At 51.2% G+C, this 26,915-nt stretch overlaps 2 protein-coding genes across 2 annotated transcripts; one reads left to right on the top strand and one right to left on the bottom strand.

Annotated features, from left to right (window-relative positions):
• Nucleotides 1-139: 139 nt before the first annotated feature.
• On the top strand, nucleotides 140-12,029 carry LOC128980349 (calcium-transporting ATPase type 2C member 1-like; the record flags this gene model as incomplete). Its single annotated transcript, XM_054398818.1, has 9 exons — nucleotides 140-237; nucleotides 2,402-2,452; nucleotides 3,210-3,376; nucleotides 5,500-5,568; nucleotides 6,759-6,875; nucleotides 7,764-7,911; nucleotides 9,586-9,681; nucleotides 10,435-10,576; nucleotides 11,761-12,029. Coding segments are annotated over 9 exons (1,025 nt in total), but the record flags the coding sequence as incomplete, so codon positions are not given.
• A 5,253-nt stretch (nucleotides 12,030-17,282) lies between these two features.
• Nucleotides 17,283-25,907, bottom strand: LOC128980350 (protein asteroid homolog 1-like). Its single transcript, XM_054398819.1, has 4 exons — nucleotides 24,606-25,907; nucleotides 20,323-20,533; nucleotides 18,624-18,819; nucleotides 17,283-17,574 (listed from the first exon to the last, which is right to left on the bottom strand). The coding sequence occupies exons 1-4, from the start codon at nucleotides 25,905-25,907 to the stop codon at nucleotides 17,283-17,285; spliced, it is 2,001 nt and encodes a 666-aa protein (XP_054254794.1).
• Between the last annotated feature and the right edge of the window lie 1,008 nt (nucleotides 25,908-26,915).

Below are 26,915 nucleotides of genomic sequence, written 5' to 3'. Positions count from 1 at the left end.
TTATCTTCTAGGGGTTTCACATCTGAAATGCTGCATAAAATAGTAAGTTAAAAAAAAAACAAAACACCTAAAAATGTGGGTAGGTAGTGTTCTAAAGGGATGATTTATTGTAGTGACTTTTTCTCTTCCTTACTTCCAGCTAGTCGACTAGGATTGTATTGCAAAAATTCCCAGGCAATCTCTGGAGAAGAAATAGATGGTTTGGATATTCAGCAGCTTTCTCAAATTACACCAAAGGTTTGTTTTGATAGAATTCTGTACTCAGAAATGCTTTTTTTTTGCTGTGGAAAGCTAAAGCAGAACTTTAGAGATGTAAACAAGATGATTATGGTAGAAGCAGGTGACCAGGAAATGGCCAGAGGCTTTTAGTGCTCAGCCCAGCTCAGACAAGTATCTTCTGCTTTGACACAAGACCATAGGAAAATTGCTTTCTTTCAACTCTCACAATTACCTTCTTAGTGAATTTACTGCTGTTGTCTCAATTAATCAGTTTGGTTTTTACCTTCCAATGCCTGTGCTGGAAGCTTCATTTTACCTCTTTTGCCTTTCAGTGAGCATTGTCACCTTTTTGTGTATTTAGATCCTTTGCTTTCCTCAAGAGCTCAGCTCTGACCTTGCTTCTATCTCTAACCTTGCTGTCTGCACATTCAGACAGCAGCCCCTCTGTGGTCATTTGAACTAAAACCCCCAAGAGGACAGGTGTAGGTTACCCCCCTCTCCCCTTCCCACCCTGGTGGGGAAAAGTTAGGCAGGAGCAGAAAAAAGGGTAGGCAACAAAAGAAAAGACTTGCACTGACTTGGAAGTTAAAAAAAGGTAATTTTAACCAAAAATAAAAGGTATTTAAGGAAAAGGAAGGTTACAGCATTATAGGGGAAGGAGATAAATACAGGTTTATAGAGAACCAGATCACAGATGGCAAAGGAGTCTCTGGATGGCAATGGATCTCTTTGGATGCAGGCCCAGACCAGGTGGCAGTAGGCTGACTGTGTGGTCCCCAGGTCACAGCAGCAGCAAACAGCTCCCCCAGGCAGCAAGGCAAAGGCAAGAGAGAGCCACAGGCAGTGACCCTCCCTTATATGTGGTGAAGACAGGAAATGTCAGTGGAATAAACATGAACCTGGGACCCCTCTTCCGTGTCCCTGCCCACCTGGGCTCACCTGCCACCCACCCAGGGAGTCAGGCCTGCCCTGAGGTCGAGTTTCCACCCACCCCCTGCAAGCCTTAACCCCCAACACCCTCCTTGTGCAATTCCTTAGAGGAGCTGTCTGCCTCCTCAATGGTTTTTAGTGGATCTGAGGTCACAGGTTGAGAAGTTTGACAGGGTCTATTCATCAAGTTATTGCTGAATACTTTTTAGTTATTAAATAGATGTGTTAGCTGCTGTCAAAGCTGTGAGTGTGAAGCCATAATCAGATGCAACCAGGCACAGGCTTGGCTGTGTTGCAAAATTTATGCATCAAAATGCTGCTCTGTTTGTGAAGGACTGCAGCATGCTTGAGTCTGATGAGACCAAGCCTGAAGCCAGTCTTTGCAACCAAGGAATGTGGACATCAGCCTTGGGTCTTCCTTTGGTGGCTCACAAAAGCAAACTGAGAACTAGAAGTGGTGTCCCAAATAGTAATTTCTGGTTTACTTGGGGAGAATGAAGTCCAGCTCAGCCAAACCCAATACACTGAGTAATAAATAAGGGCTGTCCACCTTCAGTGACTGAAATAGCTACAAATCTGCTTTGTGCATGTTCGAGTCCAGTCCTGTTTTATTTGACAGGCATTTAGTTCAAAAGCAACAGAACAGTCACCCACTGCAGGCTGAAGAGAGAAGTCTGACTTCTCATCCAGCTTCTTGGAGAACAGATGGGAATGCCAAGTGTGGCATTCATGGAAAGCTGAACTCCATGTGCTCAGATTTCATTTTCCAGAGAAGACCAGAGGCACAGAAAATCTGCAAATTCTGAATTCCTTCTGATCTGGAACCTTTATTGAGTAGCTTTTAAAGCTTCAACCTGTAAATGATCTGCTCCACAGAATAGTGAAACTGCAGTGTCCTGAGTTCCTTGCCTCTAGTGCTGGCAGTGGCAAAGGACATGCACTGTGGAGTCAGCATGGCAATCACCTGTGTGAGCTTAGGGAGGCCAGCAGCAGGTTGCTTCCTCATTTCAGAAGGGTTTTATATTGTCTGTTCCATCTCGAAGTAAGCAGCACCAAGTTTGCTTACCAGGACACGCTTGGAATCTGCCCCGGACTGAATGATTACACTGTTAAAAACACAGCTTGCTCATGTTCACCTGTAGAGCTACCAAGAGTACAGCTGGCCATGGAGAGTCCGTTTTTTACCCTCTAGCTTGATAGAATGCAGTGCAGCTCTTCACACTTTCTCAGGTTTTCCTTGTGCTTTTAACAGGTTGCAGTCTTCTACAGAGCCAGTCCTCGACATAAACTGAAAATTATCAAGGTATGTCTCAAGTGCTGGGCTGGTGCTGTGGGTGCTGCTTCTGCTGCCTTGAGCTCAGTCCCAGCTTGCTTCAGTGTGTCAAGATGAAACCAGACAGGGATTTGGTTTGGAAGTGAAGTGGGTTTAAAAGTGTTAGCAAGAGAAATGCGCAGTGCCTGCAAGAGATGGGCAGCTGCTGGTAGGCAATGTCACACAGCCTTCTGTGTAGGCAGCTGGGAGGTGGTGAAGATTCTGTGTCATATTGCAATTGAATTGCCTAGAAACCTGCAAGGATTGTGTTTGTGATGCTGCCAGAAGAAGATGAAAGGGCATGGATGTCAAGCAGGGCCTGTGGTAATGTTTCCATACAGAAGGTAACAGCAGAAGATAGCAGAGGGAGATACTCGGTGCCACAACTGGAAGAGTCACAAAAGCAACAAGAAAGAGAAAGAAGCAGTTGGGATGCATTGGGAATTTTGAGAGGGTGATAATGTTAAAATAGAAATACAGGATCCTCTTCCTTTCTCTAGAGCTGTTTGCTTTCTCTTAAGGGCAGTTGTGATATACCTCAGCTTTAAAATTGAGGCTGTCTGAATAGATGAACTGAAGCTGAACCCTCAAATCACACAGCAAAATTCACTGCAATACAAAGAGCTGCATTTTGGGAAAGGTTTTTACAGTGGAATTACAAGAAATGAGTGTGTGTGTGGAATCATCAAGCTTGTATCTATCTTTTGTAGGACAAATGACTTGATTTGAGCTCTTTTCCTCTCTTCAGTCCCTGCAGAACAACGGTGCAGTAGTGGCCATGACAGGAGATGGGGTGAACGATGCTGTTGCTCTGAAGGCTGCAGATATTGGTGTAGCAATGGGGCAGACTGGAACTGATGTTTGTAAAGAGGCAGCAGATATGATCCTGGTGGATGATGATTTTCAGACAATAATGTAGGTGGCATTTCTGTGCATACCTTGTGCTCTGTGGTTTTAATGAAGGCTTGCCTGGGTTGACATCCAAAGCAATGCCCCAACCTTGGCAGTGTAGCAGCTCTTGGTGAGTTCTCCACCAAGTCAGGACAGTTCCCTTTATGATGGTTAGCTGTGTTAGCTTCTTGAAGAGGAGCTGGGAATATATTTGTAGAAGGAGCATCTAAGTATTTCTGCCTTTTTATGGAAGAATTTATATATTTAGACTTTTTGCTACTTTGATCTTGCACATAAGTCAGGTGTAAGTAACAGGAGGTTGTGCAAACTAACCTGCTTCTGCTTCTCTGAGTAGAATTACAGTAGTAGTGTACTTGGAAACATAGCTGAGGTGAAATTGTGAGTCTGATAGCTGTCACTTGGATCCATCTTTGTTACATTTTTACTTCAGAAGCATAGCTCTTAGATAAAAATAAGAACAAAAATTCCTCCTGTTAAAAACAAAAATACACAGCACTGCATTTGGTTTCAACTCTTTCACTGTGGCATTTCAGGAAAGGAACAGAAGCCATTTAAATGTTGCAGGTGAGAAGTTCCCACCGTGTGGTACCTAGCTGGTGTGTTGCTCTTTAAATAGATCAGTGCTAAGCCTGTCTGACTCTGCATTGCATGCCCCTGCCTTTGGGAGGCAGTGCTGCCTGCAGAGCTGGTGTGCTCCCAGCTGAGATCAGCCTTCATTTTGAAGCTAGGCAGCAATTTCAGAACACCTTGAGTTTATCTCAAAGTGTGACACAACCCTTGGGAAGCAGAGGTAAGGAACGGTGTAAAGAGATCTGACAAGGTAGCAGTACCTCAAAAGAGGGTGACCTGGGAGTTAAAAGCTTCTAAGGTGCTGTTGTGCAAGGAGAAAGGGGGATCATTTGAAGACCCTCAGCCCATAGGAAGGCTGATGTTTGGAAGTGCTTGACTTGGGCTCCAGGAGGCTCCAGGAATGCTTTAGTCACTCCTGCTCACTCCAGTTCTCAGAAGGAGAGTGAAGAGTGGAGAACACTGGTAAGAAAAAATGCAGGAGCTTCTGTAGTTCTAGAGCCCTCCCCAACCTCTCTAATTTTTGTCTTACAAGTTACAAAAGGGATCACAAACTCACAGGATATTAGGGGTTGGAAGGGACTTCTGGAGATCTCCCAGTCGAACCCCCCTGCCAGAACAGGACCATAGAATCCAGCACAGGTCACACAGGAACACATCCAGACAGGAGGAGACTCCACAACCTCTCTGGGCAGCCTGCTCCAGTGCTCTGGGACCCTCACAGTGAAGTTCCTCCTCATGTTGAGGTGGAACCTCCTGTGCTGCAGTTTCCATCCATTGCTCCTTGTCCTAACCCAGGGCACAAGTGAGCAGAGGCTGTCCCTGTCCCTTCCTTCCTGACCCCCACCCCTCAGCTATTGATAGACATTGATCAGATCCCTCTCAGCCTTCTCCTCTCCAGACTGAACAGCCCCAGGGCTCTCAGCCTCTCCTCCCCAGGCAGTGCTCCAATCCCTTCAGCATCCTTGAAGCCCTCCCTTGGACTCTCTCCAGCAGATCCCTGTCCCTCCTGAACAGAGGAGCCCAGAACTGGATGCAATATTTTAGGAATGCTAGTTAGTTGTTGTTCTTGGCTGTTGGGACAGTGGAAGAAAAAAAGAAGCATGATGTACAGCAGAGCAGAGTTGACCTAGGTATTAGCAAAGCCTTTCTGCCCACTCCAGCTGCAGCAGTGTGCAGCAGTGGGCACTGTCCTTGTTTCCTGGTGGTGCAGTAAGGGCCATGCTGTGTTTCTGAGGGCTTGTAAGAGAATGCAGGGGAGGGGGGGGAGTTAAGGGTTTGGTTTGGTTTTTAAATCATCTAACTTGAGTTGGAAGGCCTCATGAAGGATGAGTGGTGAATCTTGACCAAGGAGGAGATGAGTGCTGGCATTTCATTTTGAAAGTCATCATCACTGTTGTGATGGATCTGAAATCAATGGCTTCCAGAGTCAGCAGGGCAGAGATCCCTTTGTGTCTTGACATTTGCATTACTGCTTAAATTAAGAGCTTTTGGGGGGTCTTTTAAGTTGTTTTTTTTTTGGTCCTGACTAGTGATTTGATCTTTGTTTCTAATTACAGGTCTGCAATTGAAGAGGGTAAAGGAATTTATAATAACATAAAAAATTTTGTTAGATTTCAGCTGAGCACGTAAGTGAAAAGTTGACTTTGTCCAAAGGTTCTCTCAGCCTTGTGAATGCATCAAAGCATCCTGAAGCACATGTGGCATAGAGCCACTGCTGCCCTCACCTAGGATGCTGCTAGGCTGTGCTTGGGAGTTTCTGGTGCTGTGCAGTGGGTGCCTTGGCTCATTTCTAAGGCACCAAGTGCAGTAACCAGACCTCTGACCTGGTCATAGCTCCTTCTGGTCACATGTGCAATGTCAGGAACTGAGAGGATGGAGAGGGGCAGCATAGTTACCTTGGGGTCCTTGGTGAAAGGAGCAGTTAGGAGTCATTTCTTCCTTAACCAGGTCCTGTCTATCAGCTGGAGGAAAACAGGGAAGGGGGAGGTTAGTTGCTCTGTCAGCCATAGCCTGGTTGTGGCATGCCACAGCCCTGTGAAGCTGCCTTCCTCTGCTGGCTCCTCAGGATCCTGGGGCAGTTAGATCGTGTGTGAGACACAAGGTCATTAAGCAATAGTCCAAATATGTGTGTGTGTTTATTTTATGGATATCCTGGATTCAGGAACATGCTCTTTGCCATGGTATTCATGTACTCTCTTGATGCCTTCATGGCACTGAAGGATGGCTAAGCACAGATCTTCCAGGGCAGTGTGTTTGCTGCTAGCCATGGGAATGGTAGCTGCAGGGGGGCTGGGGAGTGAGTGACCCTTTTCCTCCCAGCTGCCTTTGCAGGGAGGGCACAGCAGGGTTCAGTAAGGCACCATGGTCAGAGTTACTGTAACCTGTGCTCTCTGCTTGGTGGTCATGAGACCACTTCATCCTGCACTGCAAGCACTTACTGCCTCCATGCTTGGAGAGTTTCTAACACCAACCTTGCAGCCACCTCCAGTCTTTTGCCAGGCCTCCTCTGCAGGGTTTTGTAGGGCCCCTGGGGAGTGCCTTGCCTTGCCTGATTAGTCTTAGACTGATTAGGGTAAGATGCATATTTGCTGATTGTTATTGCCAAAACAATGCTTTTTGAGGAGTGCCGAGATACTGAGGTATTCTAAATGAATTCCTGCTCTGCCTTCAAAGCTGGGCTTGTGTCAGTCACGACTCACACTGGCAGGGTTTGTAGCTGCTCTTAAGCAGTCGTAGTGCTGATGACAAAGCAGTTAGCAGTGCCTCTTCAGGAATGTTTCATGCTGACAGTTGTGAAAATGAATTCTCTCAACAGGAGTATAGCAGCACTGACTTTAATCTCACTGGCTACATTAATGAACTTTCCTAATCCTCTCAATGCCATGCAGATCTTATGGATCAATATTATCATGGATGGACCCCCAGCTCAAAGGTAAGCAATTACTACAGATTCTAGTAGAGCTTTGTAGTCCTCTCATTTAGGAACAAGTTCTGCACCAGGAGGGTGGTGGAACACTGGAACAGGTTGCCCACATGGAGGTGGTTGGGGCTCCATGCCTGGAGATACTGAAGGTGAGGCTGAACAGGGCTCTCTGGGCAACCTGATCTAGTGAAAGTTGTTCCTGCTGAGTGCAGAGGGGGTTGGACTGGGTGAACTTTGGAGCTCCCTTGCAACCCAGACCATGATTCTATGAGGGAAACCCCTATGATTCTATGAGGAAAATGCTTGCTCAGACAAGAAACTCTGTGAAATCCTTAAACTTTGGTGCAATGTTTCTGAAATGGCCAAGTTTTCCTTTGAATTGCAGTGTTTGCAGTGTAGCTCTGTGTTCATTCTTTCTGCTTTGCTTTGGTATCTGCTGATAATTATGGGAGCTGCCATGGACACCTAAAGACCTACAGATATGCCCATTCAGCATTTTGGCTTCCCTCTGACCCTTCTTTGCTGCAGAGTGATGGTGAAAGGAGAGATGGAAAGGAACTAGCTGTAAATTCCTTGGCTAGGTGGAGCACTGTAACAGCCATGGGGGACATAAACTGCAGCTTCCTTTAAAATGAACATCTGGCAATCCCAGTCCTGTCAGTTATCATCTGTCTGTGGGCTCTCAACCAGCAGGGTTACAATTTTTGCTGTTACTACATGCAGCTCAGTTTTCTGCAAGTGAAATTCCCATCTGCTGCTTGCAAGGAGATGATTCTTAGGTTCTAGAGAGAAGATTAAAAAAAAAAAATCTTCCTTTTGCCTCAGACATTTTTTTATGATGATAAAATGATTTTTTTAAATTGTTCTGATGATTGCTATGATCTTTAAACTGTTAAGCCTTGGGGTGGAGCCTGTGGACAAGGATGTTATTCGGAAGCCTCCCCGGAATGTGAAGGACAGCATTCTGACCAAAAGCCTGGTGGTTAAAATCCTGGTGTCCTCTGTCATCATCGTCTGTGGCACTCTCTTTGTCTTCTGGAGAGAGGTAGGTATGGCACAAGGACAACACTCACAGCACTAACAGACTGATCCACAACAGTTTCCTACCAGCAGCTGGAACTGGGAATTTCTATCACCTTCCTTTTGTCCATGCTCAGTTATTGCTCCCCTGCTCTGGGGGAGCTGAATGTATCACAGTACCACAGTTCTCACACAACTTCCTGCCTCAAGCTTGAGCAACAATTCCTGCTTCAGGGAATTTTTTTTCACTGAAGTTTTTGAGACTAACACCTTTCTAAGAGCTGCTGTATGGAAATGTTTCATTTTTTTATTTAAAGGTATTTAATTGAACAGTCCAGCATCTCAGAGCTGGACTCTAGAGGAGTTCCTTTTCCTGACTGTATCACAGTACATGAGAGGTTGGAAGATCCAGAGATCATCCAGTCCCACCCCCTGCCAAAGCAGCATCACCCAGGGTGATTAGTTGTGACCCCTTGTAGTGAGGTGCCATTGGGTGCTGAATGAAGGCACAACAGAAAGCCATTGTACAAACCTTCCAGCCAGGCTGTGAGCAAACAGCCATTTCACTTTCTTTTCCCAGCAGAGACAAACATTGCCTGAACTTTTGGTAGCACATCATGGAATTCTTCTATATTCCATGTGCTTGCAGAAGTTCTGGTCAGGAGACTTCATTTAATCACAGCCTGGAACTGCAAATGATTGTATGTTTTGCTGTATGGTTTATTGAATCCCCTTGGGGCCAACAAGTTGCTTGGGCTTCCCTCTCATAGCTAGTAGGGTTTGAGTTAGTGTAAGAAGTTTGACCTGGACAGGCTGCAGAGCTGGGCCCAAGCCAACCTCTTGAGGCTCAACAAGACCAAGTGCAAGGTCCTGCAGCAGGGTGAGGGCAATCGCAGGCACTGATATAGGCTGGGCAGGGACTGGCTTGAGAGCAGCCCTGAAGAAAAGCCTTTGGGGGTGCTGGAGGGGATGAGAAGCTCACCAGGAGCCAGCAGTGAGCACTTGCAGCCCAGAGAGCCAAGCAGAGCCTGGGTTGCAGCAAGAGAAGTGTGGCCAGCAGGGCCAGGGAGGGGATTCTCCCCCTCTGCTCCACTCTGCTGAGACCACACCTGGAGCTCTGTGTCCAGTTCTGGAGCCTCTGTTACAGGAAAGATCTGGAGGTGCTGGAAGGTGTCCAGAGAAGGGCCATGAGGATGAGCAGAGGGCTGGAGCTGCTCTGCTCTGGAGACAGCCTGAGAGAGTTGGGGTTGTGCAGTCTGGAGAGGAGAAGGCTCTGAGGAGACCTTCTTGTGGCCTTCCAGGATCTGAAGGGGGCTACAGGAAAGCTGGGGAGGGACTTTTTAGGGTGTCAGGGAGTGATAGGACTCGGGGGGATGGAGCAAAACTGGAAGTGGGGAGATTCAGATTGGATGTGAGGAAGAAATTCTTCCCCATGAGGGTGGTGAGAGACTGGCACAGGTTGCCCAGGGAGGTGGTAGAAGCCTCATCCTTGGGGGTTTGTGCAGCCAGGCTGGATGTGGCTGTGAGCAACCTCATGTAGTGTGAGGTGTCCCTGTCCATGGCAGCAGGATTGGAACTGGATGATCCTTGAGGTCCCTTCCAGTCCTGACAATCCTGTGATTCTGTGATCCATTCTGTGCTTCTAAGCTTAGCTGTGGAGGGTCTGTAGCTTGCTAAAGCCTTTGTCTGTTGTTGGCAGCTGAGAGACAACGTGATCACCCCCCGAGACACGACCATGACCTTCACCTGCTTTGTGTTTTTTGATATGTTCAATGCCTTGAGTTCCAGATCTCAGGTGAGTGATTGTTTCCTTACACAGGGTTTACACAATAAGCACAAAAACTCTCTTGCAGAGAGAACCTTGCTGAGCTTGTTTCAAAGGTTTTCCTGCAAACTTACCTCACATTAAGCTTTAGAGTTTCACATATTTAGTAGTTAGGATTTCTTTAACTCCACACAAGGGTTAGCTTCCTTCATTGGTTTGGGTGCTGCAGAGCTGTAGGAACTGCTGCTGTCCTGACACAAGAAGGGACCTTGTGATGAAAAGCTGGAGCATGGTTGGCCTCTCACTGCTGGCTACACTTGGTTTGCTTTCTCCCTGAAAGTTCAGGAAAATTCAGCTTCCTTGCCAGCATCTGAAACTTCCTGAAGGCTTTAACCTAGCCCTAAACCTATGATGCAAAGAGAAATTCTTAAACCCTTCTTTCTGAGTGCATTTTCAGTCCAAGGGAAGTGTTGTGCTGGCTGGAGAGAAGGGCACTGCCTTCCTGCATCACTGCTCTGCAGGCTGCTTTCGGAGGAGAGCTGCCAGGGTCACCAGAGCGCTTGTGGTGCAGAGGGCACTGCTGCTGCGCTGGGAGCTCAGCCTTCCAGCTGTGCAGGCAAGATTTGTCCTCTTGTTTAGCAGAGAGGAGAGGCTCAGGGACTTGTCCTGGATGATCTCAAGGGTCAGCAGTGAAGCTGACATGCTGCATGCAGTCTGGGTGCCACCCCTCTTGCCTGGCCAGCCAGGTGGTGAGGCCTAGGGCCGTGTCTGGTTACCTTGCAGGCCAAGTCGGTGTTTGAGATCGGGCTCTGCAGTAACAGAATGTTCTGCTACGCCGTCCTGGGATCCATCATGGGGCAGCTGCTGGTCATTTACTTCCTTCCACTGCAGAAGGTTTTCCAGACAGAGAGCCTGAGTGTCCTGGGTAAGCACAGTTCCCTTTTCCAGAGGGTGTACACTGAGGGCTCATCTGGTTGTGATCAGCTGGTGATTCTGCAAGAGCACTCTCTGGCTGTTGGCATCATACCAAGGGATGGGAGCCTGCTGCTGGCTTGGGCTGGGCTTGCTTGCTTGCTTTGCTTTGGTTTTTCTTTTGTTCAGTGAAAGAAAATCCTTTCAGCTGTTTCCTTTGGGAGCCATGTTGAAATGCCTGTGCTGTGCAGCTGCTCAGTGGCTCCCCAGTTGCTTAGGTGCCTCATGTTTAGGCATGAAGCAGACAGTTTGTTGGAGCTCTGAAGCAGCACTAATGTTGCTATTTAGCAAGTTTTCTTCTCCCTTAGGTAGAAATTCTCAACCTTGTGGCCTTCCAGTATCTGAAGGGGGCTACAAGAAAGCTGGGGAGGGACTTTTTAGAATGTCAGGGAGTGATAGGACTGGGGGGAATGGAGCAAAACTAGAAATGGGTAGATTCAGACTGGATGTTAGGAAGAAGTTCTTCCCCATGAGGGTGGTGAGAGACTGGCACAGGTTGCCCAGAGAGGTGGTGGAAGCCTCATCCCTGGGGGTTTTGAAGGCCAGACTGGATGTGGCTGTGAGAAACCTGCTCTAGTGTGAAGTGTCCCTGCCCATGGCAGGGGGGGTTGGAACTGCATGGTCCTTGAGGTCCTTCCAACCCTGACAATCCTGTGATTCTATAATTCTAACTGCATGGTCATAGGTTACCTTGCCATGAGGCTTTTAAGAAGCTGTTGGCCTTCTTAAAACTTCTGTTTATTGCCTCTGTGGTTTTCTGCTCCCTGACGTATTCCATGACAAAAAGAGATCTTTTTTAACACCTTTTTTTTTTTTTTTTTTTTCTCTGGTGTCATTTCTGCTGCTAAAGATTTTTTCAGCATGAAGTTAATGATGCTTAGTGCTCATTGCTTTCATAGGTGTTAATGCTAATAGGGATAGGAAACACTGCAGAAGTTTGAGATGTCATGCCTGCTCTTGTGCTTGGTGTCTAAACTCTGTACCTTCATTTTCTGGGCCTGCACAAATGGATCCTTGCTTCATTTTGCCCTGAAGTTACCATGGTGGCTGGGAAACACTTGGCAAGTCCTGTTTCTTTGTAAGCCTGCCCTTGGCCTTAAGTAGCAAGTTTGAAAAAGGCCAATTCTCTCTTTCCAGATCTGCTGTTCCTGCTGGGCCTCACCTCCTCTGTGTGCATAGTGACTGAGGTCATCAAGAAGTTTGAGAGGACCAAGGAGAAGATCCAGAAACGTGGGAGCTCGTCCTCGTCGACTTCCTCCTTCCTGGATGTATGATGCATATTGCATCCTTGCCTTTGCACACCAAGGATGTTAGGAGAGAGCAAAACAATATAGGGAGGATCAAGAAATCCTCAGGGCTTTGGACAAGTCCTTTCCTTTCACTGGCTAACGATGAACGTTTCTGTTTCAAGACTGTTTAGGATTTCACTTCCAGCTGTGGGAGTAACAAACGAATTTATGCAACTTTGGTAACCTTTTTCCTCAAACATCAATTTCCTTTTGCAATGGGATGGGATTCTGGGGCTTTAGGGGGTGTTGGGGGGGGTAATTTAAAGAAAGATCTAAGCCCAAGCCCCATTTTCTGCACTTCAAAGACAAGACTGTAAAATCCTCCTCTTAGATATAAATATTTTAGTTGGTTTTTATTTAAAACATTGTACACTTTCACTTGGATGGTTGGGGGGGGACTTTGCTACTAACCCAAGGAGAAAAGAGGCTTCCCCAGGCACTGCAGGGGCTGGTCTGTCACAGGCTGCCATCTCCTAGCTACTGTATTTATTGACTTCATCCTGCAACCGTGTGAGGGGCTCCAGCACCTCGTGCTAGTCTGGTTTTTGTATGCCCAGGGGTGTTTTGCACAGGGTGGGACTGCTGTCAGGTCACTGTTCTGCTTTTCTCTTCTCTGTGATTGAAAAGCCTATTCTGCAATTTGAAGTAAATGTTTGCTTTTCTTAAGAGTGTGGTCTGTGTTTCAGAAGGGGCATTTGCAGCAGATCAGCAGCACACTGGTTTGGAGAGCTTGGAGAGGGACCTTGGCTCATGTCTTGGTCCAGGTGGACTGTTAGACCCACAGGAGTGCTGCTGAGGCAGGAGGTGCTGAAGAGGGTTTGTAGTGTGTGAAATTAGAAAGGGAAGGCAAAGGTCTTCACTCTAATGGCAAATGGTGGCTTTGGAGAAAGTAGAGAGGCTGCAGCCTTCAGCTGGTAAGCCTTAGCTTCATCAGAGAATCACAGAAGGGCTCAGGTTGGAAGGGACCTCAGAGCTCATCTGCTCCAACCTCCCCACCATGGGCAGGGACACCTCTCAACTGGACTCAGCTGTTCAAGGCCTCATCCAACCTGCCTTGAACACCCCTGTATCAGTGTGAGAGCTGAAATCCCCTCCACTGACAATTAGCAGGCTAGCTCAGTCTGGAAGCAAATGCAAGCTGTATTTACAAGCAGATCTACAATCTCTGATGAAATGCAATGAATATGTTCAAATAGACACAATTCACAACATTTACAAATATATACAATCAACAGAAAAGCACAACCAAGCTCCCATTGCTTCCCCCCAAAGGGGACCTTTCCCAAGGGGCCTCTCTCCCAGGGCCCTCCCTCCCAGACCCCCCTGGCAGAAAGCAGAGAAGTTAAGAAGCAGAGAGGCTGTTAACTTAGCTTGCCAAGGTCAGTGTGTTATCTTCAGCCAGAAGAGAAGAAGCAGCAGCAGCCAGACAGCCCAGCAAGGAAGCCAAGAGCTCAGACCCTGACTGCCCAACTTTGAGTAGTGGTTCTTGATTGTTTCTCCAACGGAAGCGTTTAGAACAATCATTATTTTGCTTTCTTACACCCAATAGTGACTTATTTACATTCTTTAGCTTTCTCTGCTTCAACTTTGCGAGGAAAAATTAGAAAGACAGTTTCAAACCATCACTACCCCCAGGGAAGAGACATCCACAGCCTCCCCAGGCAGCCTGTTTGAGTCTCACCACCCCTCCTACTGAAGAACTTTGTGATGGTTTGAAACTATTTGTACATATCCATTGCATTTCATCAGAGATTGTAGATCTGCTTGTAAATACAGCTTGCATTTGCTTCCAGACTGAGCTAACCTGGTTATTGGTGGTGTGTGGGGAATTTCAGCTCACACTGACACAAACTTCTTCCTCAGCTCCAGTCTAACCCTTCTCTGCCTCAGCTTCAAACCATTCCCCCTTGGCCTCTCTCTAGACACCCTCAGGAAAAGTTCCTCTGGAGCCTTCCTGCAGGATCCCTTTGGGTACCAGAAGGCAGCTCTGAGGTGTCCCTGGAGCCTTCTTTTCTCCAGGCTGAACACCACCAGCTCCCTCAGCCTGTCTTCATGGCAGAGGTGCTCCAGCCCTTGGATCGTCCTTGTGGCTACTCCTCCAGGGGTTTGACTGCTTTGTGCTTGGTGCTTTCTCTTGCAGCCCCAGGAGGCCAGGTAAGCACAGAAACACAGATGAATGCCAATTTGTCCTCTCAGCTTGGAAGTGCTGCTGCCAAGACTCAACCAGGGCTTGGCAGGTGCCTTCCCCCAACCCAGTCTCCTGCTCTGAACAAGGTATTCCAGTCTGGACAGGAAATGATGCTTCCTCCTCTTCTGAGCAGTTTGCTGTGGCAGGCTGAGTGTCACAGGATGTGACTGACTCCAGCTGTGCCAGACTAAGCTTTCCTGTGCTTCCCCAGGCAAGATGGAACAGTGAAAAGTAATCAAGTCCAGCTCAGTCTCACTGCACTGAATCCCACTGCCACTCTGGCTCCACAGGTCAAGGGAGGTGATTCTCCCTCTCTCCTCTGCTCTGGTGAGATCCCACCTGGAGCTCTGTGTCCAGTTCTGGAGCCCGTATTACAAGAGGGATATGGACATGCTGGAAGGTGTCCAGAGAAGGGCCACCAGGATGATCAGAGGGCTGGAGCTGCTCTCCTATAAGAACAGACTGAGAGAGTTGGGGCTGTTCAGTCTGGAGAAGAGAAGGCTCCAAGGTGACCTTCTTGTGGCCTTCCAGTATGTGAAGGGGGCTACAAGAAAGCCGGGGAGGGACTTTTTAGGCTATCAGGTAGTGATAGGACTGGGGGGAATGGAATAAAGCTGGAAGTGGGGAGATTCAGACTGGATGTGAGGAAGAAGTTCTCTACCATGAGAGTGGTGAGAGCCTGGAATGGGTTGTCCAGGGAGGTGGTTGGGGCCCCATCCCTGGAGGTGTTTAAGGCCAGGCTGGATGAGGCTCTGGCCAGCCTGATGTATGTGAGGTGTCCCTGCCCATGGCAGGGGGGTTGGAACTGGATGATCCTTGTGGTCCCTTCCAACCCTGACTGATTCTATGATTTCACCTAACAGCAAGTGGGAGAGCTTTGTCTCCACAGCAGCTGAGCCACCAGTGGGATCCTTGCCCCAGAAGGAAGCAGCATTTCATGTGGGGGCAGCACAGACAGCAGCAGTGAGGCAATGCAGCTGCCCTTAGGAAAGCAAGGAATCAGCTTTGCAGTTGTGATAAGCAAAGGTCTCTTCTCTTTTCACACAGATGGCTTAAAAGCTGCAATGACTCAAAAATGAGAGCTGGAGCATTCCAGTGAAAGCCTGCATGGTCACCCTGGAATGAGGCACAGAGGAACAGTGCTTGCAGAGAGGTGTCCTGCATGGCATCAGCCACAAAAAACAGCTGAACACTGTACTGGGAACATGCTTCCAGGGGAGGAATTCTTAATCACTGAGTCAGCACTCCCAAAGGAATTCTCAAAATGTCCTGATAATAGCAGCCCTTTGTAGCCAGAGGTGGAACATTGGAGTATCTTCTGGGCTGCCTGCTTCATACATTCAGGGAAGGGGTTGGGTTGGAAGGAACCTTAAAGACCATCCAGTTCCAACCCCCTGCCATGGGCAGGGACACCTCCCACCAGCCCAGGTTGCTCAAGGCCTCATCCAGCCTGGCCTGGAACACCTCCAGCAAGGGACATCCACAGCCTCCCTGGGCAGCCTGTTCCAGTGTCTCCCCACCCTCACTGCAAAGAATTTCTTCCTAATCTCCACTCTCAGCCTGCCTTCTTCCATCTCAAAGCCATTCCCCTCATCCTGTCACTCCCAGGCCTTGTCAAAATACCTCCTCAGCTCTCCTGGAGCCCCTTCAGGTGCTGGAAGGCTGCTCTAAGGTCTTCCTGGAGTCTTCCCCAGGCTGAACAGCCCCAAATCTCCCAGCCTATCCCCACAGGGGAGGTTCTCTAGCCTCTCATCATCTTTGTGACCTCCTCTGGACCATCTCCAGCAGCTCCAGGTCCTTCTTGTGCTGGGCAGTGACAAGAAGCTAAAGCTCCATCCTGAGCACAGCTCAGTGCCTGTAATGGTCCAAGCACAACCTCCTTGTCACCAGGCAAAGGCAATGATTCTGCCAGATTTAAACTTGGCGAGTTCCATTTTAATCTGATCTGCAAGGGTGCAGTCACCTCAAAAACCTCAAAGCCTTGTTGAGGGAGATGGAGGGAGAGCCACCTGTGCACTTTCTCAATGACCTGGTGAGAGGATTGAGAGTACCCTCAGCAGTTCACTGATGATACCAAACTGGGGGTGGCTGACACCCCTCAGGCTGTGCTGCCATCCAACCAGGGCTGGACAGGATGAGAGCTGGCTGCAGGCAAACCTCAGGAAGTTCAATAAGGACAAGTGCAGAGTCCTGTATCTGGGGAGGAATAACAGCAGTACCAGGACAGGTTAGAGGCTGTCCTGCTGGAAAGCAGCTCCACAGAGAAAGACCTCAGAGTGCTGGTGGGCAGCAAGTTCTGCAGGGGACAGCAATGTGCCCTTGTGGCCAACAGAGCCAATGGCACCCTGGGGTGCAGCAAGTGTGGCCAGAAGGGCTGGGGAGGTTCTGCTCCCCCTCTGCTCTGCCCTGCTGAGACCACAGCTGCAATCCTGTGTCCAATTCTGGGCTCCCCAGTTCAGGAGAGACAGAGACCTGCTGGAGAGAGTCCAAGGGGGATGGTGAGGGAACTTGAGCATCTCCCCTGTGAAGAGAGACTGAGAGCCCTGGGGCTGTTTAGTCTGGAGAAGAGAAGGCTGAGAGGGATCTGATCAATGTCTATCAATAGCTGAGGGGTGGGGGTCAAGTGGAGGGGGCCAAGCTCCTTTGGGTGGTGCACAGTGATAAGGAGCAGTGGATACAAACTGGAACAGAGAAGGTTTCAGCTCAGCATGAGGAGGAACTTTGTTGTGAGGGTGCTGGAGGCCTGGAGGAGGCTGCCCAGAGAGGTTGTGGAGTCTCCTGCTCTGGAGACTTTCCAACCCCACCTGGATGTGTTCCTGTGTGACCTGCCCTGGGTGACCCTGCTCTGGCAGGGGGGTTGGACTGGCTGATCCCTGGAGGTCCCTTCCCACCTCTCATGTACTGTGATACACAGACAGGAAAAGGAACTCCTCTATAACAGTCCAGCTCTGAGATGCTCAAGAACTTTATTCTCGTTTTCAATTAAAACCTTTAAAGAACAAACAAAACATTTCCATACAGCAGCTCTTAGAAAAGTGTTAGTACAAAAACTTCATTGAAAAAAAATTCCCTGAAGCAGGAACTGTTGCTCAAGCTTGAGGCAGGAAGCTGTGTGAGAAGAGCTGAGCAGGTCCCAGCCCAGTCAGATCATTCCCACCTGCATCATGCCAGCTTCAATGCTGTCAGTCTTCCACTTGCAGGGATACAAACCTGTTCCCAGAGCAGAGGTGCTGAGCTCCTGGGGCAGCAGAGCTGAAAGGCTTTTTATTCTTCCCAGATGCTTTCTTCTTTTTGCAGGACCCAGATGGGGCTGTGGCCATCTGAAAGAAGCCTGGAGCCACAGCTGACTCCACTGTCTTGAGCAGGAGCTGATAAAGGCCAGTCAGGCTCTGGGAGACACTGAAGAGGCTTTCCACCGAAGGTGCTGATTTCAGCTCCTGGCACAGCCTGTGGACGAGGGTCCCGCTGTAAAGCCTGCTCAAGGGAAGAAGTCTCCTGTAGCAGGACCATCAGGGTTCATGGCTAATGAAAAACCAGACCTTAACTACAGCAGGCAGCAGGCTCCTGGGGGACACCTCTCCTGCTCAGGGTCGTTCTTCATATTAATGCTCCTAAAGGAGGTTATGGTCTGCCTTAAACTCCTTTGGCCATAGAATCTTAGAACAGTTTGGCCTGGAAGGGACCTTTAAGACCATCCAGTTCCAACCCCCTGCCATGCCAGGTACACCTCCCACCAGCCCAGGTTGCTCAAGGCATCACAAAGCCTGGCCTTGAACACCTCCCTCCACAGCCTCCCTGGGCAACCTGTCCCAGTGTCTTCCCACTCTCACTGGAAAGAATTTCTTTCTAACATCCAAATCTACCTCGATATTCAATCCATTCCCTCTTATCCAATCACTACAAGATCTTGCAAGAAGTCCCTCCCCAGCTTTCCTGTGGGGACAAAAAAAGCTTCAGGAATGCTAAAGGAGCTTCCTCTCAGAGTGACTGTTATGATTCTATTGCCAAAGGAGTTTAACACAGAACATGAAAATGCTCAGGGGGTTGGAGCAGCTCTGCTGTGAGGACAGGCTGGGGGAGCTGGGGGTGTGCAGCCTGGAGAAGAGAAGGCTTCAGGTACACCTTAGAGCTGCCTTCCAGTACCTGAAGGGAGCCTACAGGAAGGCTGCAGAGGGCCTGTTTGCAAAGGCCTGCAGGGACAGGACCAGGGGCAATGGCTTCAAACTAGAGCAAAGCAAATTGAGATTGGATGTGAGGAACAAGTTCTGCACCAGGAGGCTGCTGGAACACTGGAACAGGTTGCCCAGGGAGGTGGTTGAGGCTCCATGCCTGGAGATATGGAAGGTGAGGCTGGAGAGGGCTGTGGGCAACCTGATCTAGTGGAGGATGTCCCTGCTGAGTGCAGAGGGGTTGGACTGGATGAGCTTTGGAGGTCCCTTCTGGCCTGGACCTTCTATGGTTCTATGGTAACCACCATGGGAACAGGGCCTTGTGTGGAGAACAGGTGTCCAACCCATCCTTACCTACTCAAGTCTGGCTCAGCCAGAGGAGCAGAGAGGAGCTGGTTCAGGTACAGTCCCATCTGCAGACAGCACTGCCACTGGCAAAAGCTGTGAGCAGCATCCAGATCAAACTCTTGGCTTGGCAGTTTCTTTTCCTTCCACTTTACAAACTGGTGGTAAGCAACACTGTCCTCTTCAGCAGGTGACACTGGGGGACCTAGGGCAGAAATGAAAACTGGATGCAAACCAACAGTGCAAAAGGAACCTGCTATCTCCAGGGATTGCAGACCCCAGTTCCCTTCCAGGAACCATCAGTAACATCTTCAACTGGCTCAGACTGGTCTTAGAGACCTACAGTTGAGTAAAACTTCAAGCACAGGAATATTCCTGAGTCTGAAACTGCCCTCAAGAGTTGTGCTTGGCAGGTAATTTGCTGTTCTGTGAGCAGTATTTCATGTCAGAAGCTAAAGAAACTCTTTAACCCTGGCCACCCATAGAAGGAGCCCTAGAGGAAATCCCAGAACAACTCCAAAGGCTATGAGGAGGACTGAAACAATTTCTGATGGTTCAGTGCTTCCAGCCCCTCACCATGCACAGATGCTGGCACTACTCAGCAGCTCAAAGTCCAGGGGACAGAAAAACTGGAGAGCCAGAAAGTATACAGCAGGAATTCTTCTCTTTCTGCACAACTATGGTAAGCTTCATTTTTTTTTTTTTCAACTTTTACAGCTAAGTCAATCTTCAAGTTCCAGATAACAAATTGATGAGGTTCAACAGGAGCAAGTGCAGAGTCCTGCACCTAGGCCAGAACAATCCTCACTGTACAAATTGGGGGAAGAGGTCTTCGAAAGCACCCTGAGAAGGACTCGGGGGTGCTGGGGGGGGCAGAAGCTGGACAGGAGCAGGCAGTGTGAGCTTGCAGCACAGAAGGCCAAGGGCAGCCTGGGCTGCATCCAAAGCAGTGTGGCCAGAAATGGAGAGAGAAGATCCTGCCCCTCTGCTCTGCTCTGGGGAGACCTCACCTGCAGTGCTGAGTCCACCTCTGGTGCCCTCACCACAGAAAGGACATGGACCTGGTGGAGAGGGTCCAGAGGAGGCCACAAAAATGCTCAGGGGGTTGAAGCAGCTCTGCTATGAGGACAGGCTGAGGGAGCCTGGAGAAGAGAAGGTTCCAGAGAGACCTAAGAGCAACCTGCCAGTACCTGAAGAGGGCTACAAGAAGGCTGCAGAGGGACTGTTTGCAAAGGCCTGCAGGGACAGGACCAGGGGCAATGGCTTCAGACTAGAGCAGAGCAGATTGAGATTGGATGTGAGGAACAAGTTCTGCACCAGGAGGGTAGTGGAACACTGGAACAGGTTGCCCAGGGAGGTGGTTGAGGCTCCATGCCTGGAGATATTGAAGGCTGGAGAGGGCTGTGGGCAACCTGATTGAGTGGAGGATGTCCCTGCTGAGTGCAGAGGGGTTGGACTGGATGAGCTTTGGAGGTCCCTTCCAATTTAGCCTATTCTGTGATGGTGTTTCATCAGCTGGCAGAGCACTGCTGTACCTCCAGAACACATCAAACTGAGGGCCTGCTCTGTTTCTCTGCTCTGCATTGATGCCAAGGATGTGATACCTCAGGATAATTCATCTGAGGTTGGACAACTTGCCAGCAATGAGGAAAAATGAATGATGAGGGAGCAGCTGAACAGCTGAAAGCTGTATTCTTTGGAGACATACCTGGATCAGTTGTTGTCCTGTGCAGTTCTCCAGACACTATCATGAGAAGCAAAGCCTTTAACTGATGGATCCTAACTGGTGGCTCTGAGCATCGCAGCCAGTAACAGGTGACAGCAGCAGGGAGCTGTAAGTGACTGGGGACAGCTGCCAGGGAGCTCATTCTCACCCCTAGAGTCTTCAGCAAGAGCAGCTGCCGGCATGACAGGGGCACCTGGGAGCAAAGGGAGAAGGCTGAGCAGCAAAACAAAGGCAAAAGACTGCATCTGCTGTGAGCAGTCTCCAGCAGGCAAACAGCTTGGGGTTAAAGGAGCCACTTCATGGCCAAGTGCCATGGATGCTCTGCAGAGGAAATGTGTTTGAAGCTTTGAAAACTACACAGTTAAAGGTTAGGGAGAAGGATAAAGGCTGAGGTTAGATTTTTAAGAGGTCTGAGAGTCTTCGTCACATCAGATGGCCTCATGTGAACTCCTGTGCAGAAGCTGGCTTCCTTCTGTGGAGAGGGATCTGGCAGTCCTCATGAACAGCAAGTTCTGCATGGGACAGCAGTGTGGCCAATGGGGTCCTGGGGTGCACTCAGAGAATGTCCAGCAGATCCAGGGAGGTTCTCCTCCCACTCTGCTCTGCCCTGCTAAGACCTCACCTGGAATATTGCATCCAGTTCTGGGCTCCCCAGGTCAGGAGGGACAGGGATCTGCTGGAGAGAGTCCAAGGGAGGGCTACAAGGATGCTGAAGGGACTGGAGCACTGCCTGGGGAGGAGAGGCTGAGAGCCCTGGGGCTGTTCAGTCTGGAGAGGAGAAGGCTGAGAGGGATCTGATCAATGTCTATCGATAGCTGAGGGGTAGGGGTCAGGAAGGAAGGGACAGGGACAGCCTCTGCTCACTTGTGCCCTGGGATAGGACAAGGGGCAATGGATGGAAACTACCGCACAGGAGGTTCCACCTCAACATGAGGAAGAACTTCTTGACTGTAATGGTCCCAGAGCACTGGAGCAGGCTGCCCAGAGAGGTTGTGGAGTCTCCTTCTCTGGAGCCTTTGCAGCCCTGTCTGGATGTGTTCCTGTGTGACCTGTGCTGGGTTCTATGGTCCTGCTCTGGCAGGGGGTTGGACTGGAAGATCTCCAGAGGTCCCTTCCAATCCCTGACATCTTGTGAGCCTGTGATGCTGCGATTTTAAAGAGGCAGAAAAAATAGAAATTATAATCTAATCAGGTCCCCCAGGGAGCTGGGGGTGTTCATCCTGGAGAAGAGAAGGCTCCAGGGAGACCTAATAGCAGCCTGCCAGTACCTGAAGGGGCTACAAGAAGGCTGCAGAGGGACTGTTTGCAAAGGCCTGCAGGGACAGGACCAGGGGCAATGGCTTCAGACTAGAGCAGAGCAGATTGAGATTGGATGTGAGGAACAAGTTCTGCACCAGGAGGGTAGTGGAGCACTGGAACAGGTTGCCCAGGGATGTGGTTGAGGCTCCATGCCTGGAGCTATTGAAGGCTGGAGAGGGCTCTGGGCAACCTGATGTAGGGAAGGATGTCCCTGCTGCGTGCAGAGGGGTTGGACTGGATGAGCTTTGGAGGTCCCTTCCAACCCAGACCATTCTGTGATATTCTCAGACATCCCCACAGGAGCAGACAAACTGACATCAGCTTCCACAGAATCACAGAATGGTTGGCTTGGAAGGGACCTTAAAGCTCATCCCATGGGCAGGGACACCTCCCACCAGCCCAAGTTGCTCAAGGCCTCATCCAGCCTGGCCTGAACACCTCCAGGGAGGAGGCATCCACAACCTTCCTGGGCAACCTGTTCCAGTGTCTCCCCAGCCTGTCAAGAATTTCTTCCTAATCTCCACCCTCAGTCTCTCCTTTTCCAGCTCAAAGCCATTGCCCCTCATCCTGGCACTACAAACTGTTAGAGGTCCTTCCCCAGCTTTCTTGTAGGTCCCTTCAGGTCTCCCCAGAGCCTTCTCTTCTCCAGGCTGAACAGCCCCGACTTTCTCAGCCTGTCCCCACAGGGGAGGTGCTCCAGCCTCTGATCACCTTCATGGCCTCCTCTGCACCCTCAAACACTTTCCATGCAGAATGACCTGCTGACCTCCTGCTGAATTCAGGATTCCCCTGGATTTGGGAAGGGAAGTTGTTCTCCCAGCCAAAGCTTCATTGACAAAATAATAGTCTACAGGCCAAGCCCCAGGTGCTGCACCACTGATGTTTCTGAAAATACACACAGGAGTTTTCAACTGCAGCTTGCTGCTGTACAGGGTCTGTGTGGGAGCTTTTGGAGCCACAGCTCTGGAGCATTTCATGGTCACAGTAGCAACAGACCTGTCTGACATGGCCCCCAGCATGTGGCAGAACCGTCCAAGTGTTTCAGTTGGGAGTCCAACCATCAGCCTAACACCACCATGGCCACCAAACCATGGCCCACAGTGCCATGGCCTCATATTTTCTGAACCCCTCCAGGGATGGTGACTCCACCACCTCCCTGGGCAGCCTGTGCCAATCCCTGAGCACTCTGTCAGTAAAGACAAAGTCACTCAGCACAGCCTCTGCACACTGCTGCTGGCAGTTAATCTGGAAGCCAGAGGGGACAGGGCACATGGCTGAGGCATGCAGTACCCAAGGGCACAGGTCCCATGGCCAGATGTGTCAGAAACGCCTGCAGGCAGAACCTCATCTGGGCAGCTTGGAGAATCACAGAATGTTAGGGGCTGGAAGGGACCTCCAAAGATCATCCAGTCCAACCCTTCTGCCAGAACAGGAGCAACCAGGGCAGCTCACACAGGAACACATCCAGGGAGGTTTTGAACGTGTCCAGAGAGGGAGACTCCACAACCCCCCTGGGCAGCCTCTTCCAGGTCACCGTCACCCTCACAGGGAAAAAATTCTTCCTCCTGTTTCCATGGAACTTCCTCTGCCTCAGCTTCCACCCCTGTCCCTTGTGCTGGCATTGGGCATCACCCAGCAGAGCCTGGCTCCAGCCTCTGGGCACTCCCCCTGCACATCTTTATCAGCAGCAATGAGCTCACCCTCAGGCTCCTCCTCTCCAAGCTCCAGAGCCCTCAGCTCCCTCAGGCTCCCCTCATAAGGAAAATGTTCCTCTCCCTTCAGCACTTTCATGGCTCTGTGCTGGCCTCTCTCAAGAGGAGAGGACTTTCCATTCACAGCCCTAATGCTCAGAATGCCAACACAGGGACTTGTGACTCACGGTGACTGGAACTCTCCTACCACAGCTCTCCTTTGGTCTCAAGGTCTGGGAAGCAGCAGGGTCCACATTCCCTGCCACCAGGCTGTGTCCTGCTGAAGCTGCTGGGCAGCTGCAGGGTGAGTAGGGGAACTGAAGGCATTCCTGGTAACAAAGGCCAGGGGGGTGTCACAGCTGTAGCTTCAGCAAATGCAAACCAATTCAGGGCAGGGATGGTGCCCCTTGGCGCAGCACTGCTGAGGCCATACTTTGAGTGCTGGGCTCACTTTTGGGGCCCTCACTCCAAGGAGGACATTGAGTTGCTGGAGCAGGTCCAGAGAGGGGCACTAAAGCTGGTGAACAGAGCTGGGGAGAAGCAGCTGAGAGAACTGGGGGTGTTTAGTGTGAAGAGGAGGCTGAGGGGAGACCTTATTGCTCTCTACAGCTCCCCAAAAGGAGGTTGGAGCCTCGTGGGGGTTGGTCTCTTCTCCCTAGGATCAGCTGATAGGAGGAGAGGAAATGTGTTGAAGCTGTGCCAGGGGAGGGTTAGGTTGGAGATGAGGAAAAAATCTCTTTGCTGCAAGAGTGGTGGAGGGGTTGGGACAGGCTGCCCAGAGAGGTGGTAGAGTCCCCATCCCTGGAGGTGTTCAAGAAACCTTGAGGACATGGCTCCTGGGGATCTGGTTTAGTGGCCATGGTGGTGCTGAGCTGACAGCTGGACTGAGAGGTGGCCTCCAAGGGCTTTTCCAATGAAAGACTTCTGTGATTCCATGAAATTCTGTGGTAGCACCTTGCACTCAGGAAAACTTCAGTTCCTATGATTATAAAAGCAAGTGTCAGTGTAACAGGAGAGCAAGGATGAAAGGAGGGCTTTCAATTGAATTTTCAGGCCATGCTACAGATACACTCAGCCAGCCTGTCAGTGGGGGTGGGAAGGGAAGAGGGTAAAGACAATTTGTGCAGCTTCTGAGGTGTCACAGGCCAAGGTGCCTCTGCATGAAGCTGTTACTGAAGGGGCTTAGCTCAGGCATGACCTTTACCAGCTGGCCAACTGGTTTCTGTCATTCAGGGAAGGAACACTTCCCTGTGACCTGTTTTGCCAAGCATTTACCTCTGTTAACTTGTCCAGAGGGAAATGGTCACCACAGAACTCTGTGGGCAAGCTTGCTGCCTGGACGTTTGTTTTTTGAATCGTCTTTTGGAGCCTGCCAAATTCACACACGACTGGCAGCTGGGTGCTCCGCCTGCCGGGAGGAGCAGCTGGGCTGCCCCGGGGCTCCGTCAGGAGCAGTCCGTAGATCACCCGCCGGATGGGTAGGGCCGTGCGATGCGCGCTCGGTCTCTGCATGTTCTCCACTTGAACACGAAGGAAGACAGACCTCAGCAGCAAGACATTGTTGACGAAGGGGTCCAGTTGCCCCCGCACCAGAGCGCTCAGCACCCACTGCGGCATGCCGGCGCTCCCGGCGGCCACGCACTCGTACCTGCCGCTCTCGAAGAAGTCCTCAAGCTTCACCTCGGAGGGAGCGTAGTCCTCCATCGCCGCGCACAGCAGCTCCCGTACTTCTTCTCTGCGGCGTGCCGTCAGGTGCTGCAGCACGCTGTCGACGGCCTGGGCGGGCTGCGGGAACTGCGCAAGCCAGCGGAGGAGCGCCCGCAGGCGACCGTGCCTGGCCCCGCTGCCCCGCTCCAGCCGCGCCCGGCTGTAGAAAGCCTCCAGGGCCGCCAGGCACATGTAGTCGTTGCCGCTCATGACGGCGAAGAGCGGGAGTAGTCTCTTGTTGAGGGGAGCGAAGTGCCTGCAGAATCTCTCCACGGAGAAGAGCCGGGCGGGCACGTAGCAGCCCCGCGGCTCCTCAGAGGCGCAGACGCTCTGCCACTGGAAGTGGTTCAGGGGGCAGTAGCCGCCCGCCAGATCGAAGACACAGAAGTCGCTGTCGAGGGAGAGGACGGGGCAGCCCCAGCGGTTGGCGAGCCCGGCGATCTCCCGGTCGGCCTCGGCGAAGCACTGCACGAAGGGCACGGCGAGCCGGCGCAGCGCCTGCACGAAGGCTTCGCGGGTCAGCAGCGGCGCCACCTGGCCGCCGCCGCCCCGGGAGAGACTGCAGGCCTTGCGCAGCCGATCGGCCGCGCGCTCCCGCAGCAGCGGCAGCTTCCTATCGCTGGGGTCGCGGCCGCCGTCCAGCACTACGAAGGGCGAGATGTGGCAGCGCCGCAGGCTGCCGAAGAAGTCGCTCACAGCCGCCGCGAAGGAGCCGTAGTCGCCGCCGCGCCGCAAGTCGGAGACAGAGGCGAAGCAGAGGCAGTAGTAGAGGCTGCTGCCGTCAACGACTAACTTGGTATCCCTCACCCGCAGTTCAGTAAAGAACGACCCGCGCTCTTCCACGAAGCTCTTCAGGCCCCACACGCCCATAGCTACGGCGGCGCTCTGCCCCCAACAACTACCCGCCGCCGGAAACGGCCCTGGCGTAAGGAAGACGACTCCACCAATCGCGGCTCCGCGCTGCCGAAATGGCGCTAGAGTAACGGGAAGGACTCCACCAGTTGCGGCTCTTTGCCACTGCCCGCCCACTGCGCTCAGCGCGCCTGTGCGTGGTCTCCTAGCGACGGCGTCTCCTAGCGACGGCTTGGCCGCGGCGGGGCGTGTCACGCGTCGCGGCAGGGACCGGGACCGGGACCGGGACCGGGACCGGGACCGGGACAGGGACAGGGACAGGAACAGGTAGGAGTTGCTGTCGTCTTCCCTGGTTCTGCTGCATCTGCTGCCGCTTCGCTGCGGCCGAGGGTGGCAGCGCCCGGCCGGAGGGAGCCGGAGGTTTCGGCCGCCTGAGCCGTCAGGCGCTGGAACCGCAGAAATCTGTGAGGTAGTCGCGTAGCCGCTGGCGGGGCCGGAAGGGTCCTGGAAGCTCAGCCTTCCACGGGAGGTGAGGAAGGGACCTGCAGGGAGGCCTGCTGCACGCTCCCCCGTGTGTGAGAGCAGCTGGGCGGCTGACCGGGGCCGCTTCATAGCGGTGTGTGTGCCCCAGGCCCTGGGAACGGGAATTGCGTTTTACACGGGGCAGGGCGACAGCACAGAGTGACAGAGTGGCCTCCAAAGCTCATCCAGTCCAACCACCTCGTAGTCAGCAGGGACATCCTCCACTAGATCAGGTTGCCAGAGCCCTCTCCAGCCTCACCTTCAATATCTCCAGGGATGGAGCCTCAACCACCTCCCTGGGCAACCTGTTCCAGTGTTCCAGCAGTCTCCTGAGGAAACCTACTTATGGCCTTCCAGTATGTGAAGGGGGCTACAAGAAAGCTGGGGAGGGACTTTTTAGGATGTCAGGTAGTGATAGGACTGGGGGGAATGGAGCAAAACTAGAAGTGGGGAGATTCAGATTGGATGTTAGGAAGAAATTCTTCCCCATGAGGGTGGTGAGAG

This window comes from Indicator indicator, unplaced genomic scaffold (genome assembly GCF_027791375.1).
Source record: "Indicator indicator isolate 239-I01 unplaced genomic scaffold, UM_Iind_1.1 iindUn_scaffold_124, whole genome shotgun sequence".
NCBI lineage: Eukaryota > Metazoa > Chordata > Aves > Piciformes > Indicatoridae > Indicator > Indicator indicator.
This window is presented reverse-complemented; position numbering and strand designations above follow the sequence as displayed.